The 5,498-nt window shown below is 40.3% G+C and overlaps 1 protein-coding gene across 1 annotated transcript; it reads left to right on the top strand.

The window, feature by feature from the left end:
* Positions 1-293: 293 nt before the first annotated feature.
* bhlhe23 (basic helix-loop-helix family, member e23) lies at positions 294-2,004 on the top strand. The gene has a single exon (XM_060936895.1). The coding sequence runs from the start codon at positions 576-578 to the stop codon at positions 1,263-1,265; it is 690 nt and encodes a 229-aa protein (XP_060792878.1). The 5' UTR covers positions 294-575; the 3' UTR covers positions 1,266-2,004.
* The last annotated feature ends 3,494 nt before the right edge of the window (positions 2,005-5,498 follow it).

Genomic DNA, 5,498 nt, shown 5'->3' with positions numbered 1-5,498 from the left:
TTAATAAATGTCAGAAAATATTAGTCTTTGAAGTTCATTGCAGACACTTTTATGCCATTATTTCATCCTGTCCAACTCTTATGATTTTTGCTGTTGCAATGAAGACACAGCAGGTTTCCAATCCTCTTAATTAAAACGCCTCGCTGATTGGACAGCACGGTAATCCCGCGGGGCCTCGCGCTCTTACTAACGTTCTTGTACGACGGAGCGCGCGCCACACTGTGCCCAGGGCGAGGGCAGAACGCAGCGCGCGCAGCAGCGAGGACGCGCACAAGTTCGCACGAGGTGTCTGAAGTGCGCGTCTCATAACCGTGTGCGTTTTAGCACATCACACGCTTGGTGTAAGGTGACCAGACCAAGCACACGAGTGAAGAAGCTGCTTGGAGAAGGTTGGCTCAGATTACAACTTTCCCATTTCCTGGGCTCGGCTGTGAGGACTTTCAGGGAAGAAGAAGAAGACGAGCAGCGCGAGAAAGCGCAAAGAAAACCGAGAGAACGAACGCAGCGGATAAGGTTTCACTTTCTGATTTGATCTTCTTTTTACTTTTATTTTTGTAATTCGTTACTTTTTCATAATGAATGCTCGGGAGGAAAATCTGCTGAAATCGATCAGCAACGACACGCTGCTGGACCTGACGCAACGTTACGGCCAAGCGGCGCTGGGTTTCGGCGCAGCTCACGGCGCATCGAGTCCTGCCCGCTACCCGCTCGCCTCCTCCGCGGCTGCAGACTTCCTCACGGCGCAGACGGCCAAATCCGGCGAGAGCGGCGGCGAGCACACGAGCGACGACGACGATGGTTTCGACGTGGACGCTCGGAAACAGAGCCCGGCCTTTGGAGAGGACCCCAAGCACCCGGCCGCCAAGAAGCCCAAGGAGCAGCGCTCTCTGCGCCTGAGCATCAACGCGCGCGAGCGTCGGCGCATGCACGACCTGAATGATGCGCTCGACGGCCTGCGCGCCGTCATCCCGTACGCACACAGCCCGTCCGTCCGCAAACTGTCTAAAATCGCCACGCTTCTCCTCGCCAAGAACTACATCCTCATGCAGGCGCAGGCTCTGGAGGAGATGCGCCGGCTCGTGGCATACCTTAACCAGGGCCAAACGCTCACGTCTGCCGTACCGAGCGCACTGGCCCCGTTCGGACAGGCCACCGCCACCGTGTACCCGTTCTCAGGCTCGGCGCTCGCTGCCTGTGTGGAGAAGTGCTCGTACTCGGCGGCGGCGCCTTCGAGTCTCTTCAAGCACTGCAGCGATAAGCCTTGATTCACACACACACACACACATACACACACACACACACCATCCTATGCGCTTACTCGAACTTTACCCGCAGCTGGTCTCAATATACACAATTGAAATGTTTTGTTGTTGGGAAGAGAACTTTAGTCTAATACATAATTCTTCGATATGTTTAAATAACTGCTATCTTCCAGGTATTGTAAAATAGCCTATGTGTACGAAGGGTCACAATCTATTTTGGAACAGGCTTTTTAAATTCCTCACATTCAGCCGCTTTTCTCCTCTGTCCTCTTAACACAGCGGAAAGTATTTTAACACTATGTGATGTAATGCATTGCATTGGAGTGCATGTTCACTGATCCTATGAGGGGGAAAAAATAGATCATTCTTCAGTAACTGCCATCACAAACCTCAGAAGTTTCCCCTAGTCGTTTAGTTTATTATTGGTAAACTATGCAACGTGCCAAAATGAGAAAGATTAAACCCCCGATTTATAATCATGTATATTCAGTGAGACAGTCAGACTTCACTCTGGGCCAAGCAGAGCCGGAATTCTCTCTCACCCTCTCTTCTGTCAGTGCTTTGTGGAGAAAATGCAGTGTAACGCAAGTTGAATCTGTTGGCCTATGATGGTGAATTTGGATATGTTCATGAACATATTCACTTGATTGTATTGTACAACTGTGAAGATCTAGCTACTTGATGACGCCTGAACTGGCAAAGCGTTTGGTCTTGTTGCTACATGAGTTTCATATATTGTTTATACGTCTTTATAATTAAAACATCTATGAGCAGTGATGAGTGATGACGCTTTATTGCTCCTCCAATTATTCTCACTTCATTATGGACATATACGGGTGAGGTGATTTACTGAAAGAAAGAAAGAGAAAGAAAGAAAGAAAGAAAGAAAGAAAGAAAGAAAGAAAGAAAACTTGACGTTTGTGTAATTTCACAAAAAGAAAGGTAAGAATGCCATCGTGGATCATTCGCATGGCTTAATGTCGCAGTGGTAAGATCAACTATTGATATAGACTTTATTTATTTATTTATTTGGAAATCAAATCTAAACGAAGTATTTTGAACTAAACATTTAATCAAATAAAAACATTATTATTATTATTATTATTATTATTATTATTATTATTATTATTATTATTATAGGCTACAGTAATTAGCCAGCATTTTTCCTCAAACACGTCTCTTGTATTTTAGCCTTTTTTTTTTTTATTCCTATGTCATGTAGGTTCAGTGATCCTGAGCAGTTATGATATGATTCTTGCTCTCTCAGCAGATACCGCAGTGTTTCTGTTGGCCGAAACTCCGTTTGTAACGCCATTACAGAGCCAGACTTTATTAGGTACCATGGACAGAGGCCGGATTACTGCTGCACTGAAAATACTTCATATTTCAAGGACAGTTGAACACTGAGGCCTATATAGATTGTACCCTAGCCAGCTGAGCCTCGGCAAAAACTTCTGCAGCTTGTGCTTGTTCCCCTATATGAAATCATGACGAGTAGCCTATGCTCCTGACCTACTGTCACTGTGTAATGGCTTTAATCTCACCAAATGCATATATATGCGTTTTACATTCAACTTTACTCCAAAGTGGATTTTAATCATTGAACTGTCCATTACCTTTAAAATTAGTTTATTTAAATGAAACATTTCCACTGTACCTCAACAAGTTTTCACCTTTCGACTGCAGATTTCAGAATATAAAATAAGTTGTTTCTAAAACAGTACAAGAAGAGAGACGTCCCTTTCCATACAGTCAGCACTTTTTATGAGCGAGTTAAAGTCTACCAAGGTGAAGTCCTGTTGCGTTGAGTACTTTTACTCCCAAATGACCTAAAAATAATTACCAAAACATTATCACGTCTGAACACTGTCTTCAATTACAATTGTATGATAATAAATATTGCTGGAATTTTCAAATGGTTCTGGTTGACCATCCATCCAGATTTAACCTGTTTCCAGTGAGGGTGTCCATCCTGCAGCTTGAACATGGACCAGTTTTTCCTACATCAGGCACTTATTACAGGTATAAATATAGGCTACATCATGAATCACATAGACTATGGTTGCGTGTATTTTAACATTTTTGTGTTCTTTTATCTAAAAGAAAATATTTTAAATTATGTCCTCTAGGAGTTTTTTTTTAATTCCTAAATTTAAAAAAAAAAATATATATATATATATATTTTTTTTATTCCTATGTGTAGCATGAAGGACATCAGTGACTGAAACAAGTCAAACAGATACAGTCAGATTCCAGAGTATATGTCAGCTGAAGAACTGTTTACTTAACTTGCACTGTCCTTTTGCCATACACTCTCAGAAATCAAGGTACCAAACTGTCCTTTTCCTTGGCGTAGGAGTGGTACCATCAAGGGGACATGTGGATTTTTTGTTTGTTTGTTTGTTTGTTTGTTTTTTGTAACTTTATTATGCATCATTTACCTGGGAAGGTGCACATGGTTTACTTTTAATAAACTTTGAGTAAAGTTTTAAGGGTACATCAGTTTTCCTTAAAATCCAATTATGTACAGTAAATTATACACTATATTCCTGCCCTGGATATACTGTATTATATTAAACTGCCAACCAATAAAAATATCACAAATGTTTTTCAGAGGAAAATTGACAAATTTTCCATTTACTTCAAATTTGGCTACTTTATGAAGCAAGCCATGCTTGGTGTCAAGACTTATCTTTTTCATTAATGAAACTAAAATAACTAGCAAATAATGGCTACTCTACATTGCCCATAGGTGTGAATGTGAGTGTGAATGGAATATCTCTGTGTCCATCCAAACTGGATGGAATGAGTAACGGAAGCTTATTCCCACCAATTATCGTTATATGAACTGCATGTTGACATCATTTACCACTTGCTTGGGTAAGTAATACCATTTCTACATTCCATGCAATTAGCTAATATATATTTCACAGTATCAGTGCAACTTTAAGTCATTAAAATCCATAAATCAAAATGCGATACTGGCTCAGAATGGCCACTATGATATGTTTCACTGACATACTGTACTTAGTTATAGGGTCAGAAAACAGACAAGCAACATTATTTGAGATTACTTAGCATTTCAGATGCAGGGGTGTGTTTTTTTTTTTTTTTTTCCAGCTGACTCCTGCAAATGTGTCCTAAAATATTTTAATGCACACACACCAGCATAAAGACTTCAAGAGCAGTAGTGATTCATCTGCTTTGCATAAGTGTTCTTTATCATATTATTATTGTCATCCCTCATGTGTCAAGCCATTAATGCTTCTTATTCCAAAGGACTAATTTCATTACTGTAGCTGGAAGCCTCTGTTGTGTGTTTTTGTTGCTCTTCCCAGGCGACTGATGGAGAGAGAGAGAGAAGCATATGCCCTTAAGTGCTGAACTCTGCCGACTGTTTCTGACAGTGCTGCTGAGAGTCATTAAGCTCTTGCAGCTCACTACTGGTGGTTTTTATATGTGCACTTGTTTACTACAGGGCTCAGGAGTGCAAAAAGTCTGAGAGAATGGTTGGAAAAATGGGGGGCAGGTTGCTGAAACAGAGTTCAGATTGTGTTTGGACTCGCTTTGGAAAGCATATGAGCTCCAAGGCATATTATTTGAAGAACTAGTGAGCTGGTTATGTGTAGTTGTGTGTGTCTGTGTGTATATGTTTTGTTTAACATTTCTCTACATCCTAAGCATTAATTGATTAAATGTGTAGTCCAAAGTGTTGAGCTGTTATTGCCAGGTATAATCACAAACTGATCTGTCTAATACCTAAAACCTGTAAATTCAGTGGAATTAAGGAAGACTGTTTTGGTACTTACCCTCATTTTACCTAATCTAAATAAGCAGCACTTCACAGCTTGTACACTTACCCTGTAAAGCTTAAGGAACTGCAAAATAAAGTGTTGAAACTTTTTTGTGTGGTGACTGTGTAAGTGCTAGAGTCTATATATTTATTTTGAAATTAAATTAACTTCATCTTACATTCCCCAAAGCTTTCTTCTTCCACTGATAGATGTTTGAAGGGTCTTTAGATTGGAAGGAACAGCCATTTATAATACACACATTTCACTGTATTTTTTATTTTTGTAACTGAAGACACAATTACTTTTGGAAAAAATAAGTTTCACAGTCTAATAATTAAAAGAAGAATTAAGCAAGCAAGCTGGATGAAGAAAAAAATGTTCCTTTGATTTAGTAATTATGGTTCCCATAGTCTAATATAGTAACAGTTGGTTAACTACTGTT

This window comes from Neoarius graeffei, chromosome 13 (genome assembly GCF_027579695.1).
Source record: "Neoarius graeffei isolate fNeoGra1 chromosome 13, fNeoGra1.pri, whole genome shotgun sequence".
In the NCBI taxonomy this organism is placed as follows: domain Eukaryota; kingdom Metazoa; phylum Chordata; class Actinopteri; order Siluriformes; family Ariidae; genus Neoarius; species Neoarius graeffei.
Note: the sequence above shows the minus strand (reverse complement) of the source record. Positions and strands in the feature narration are given on the sequence as shown.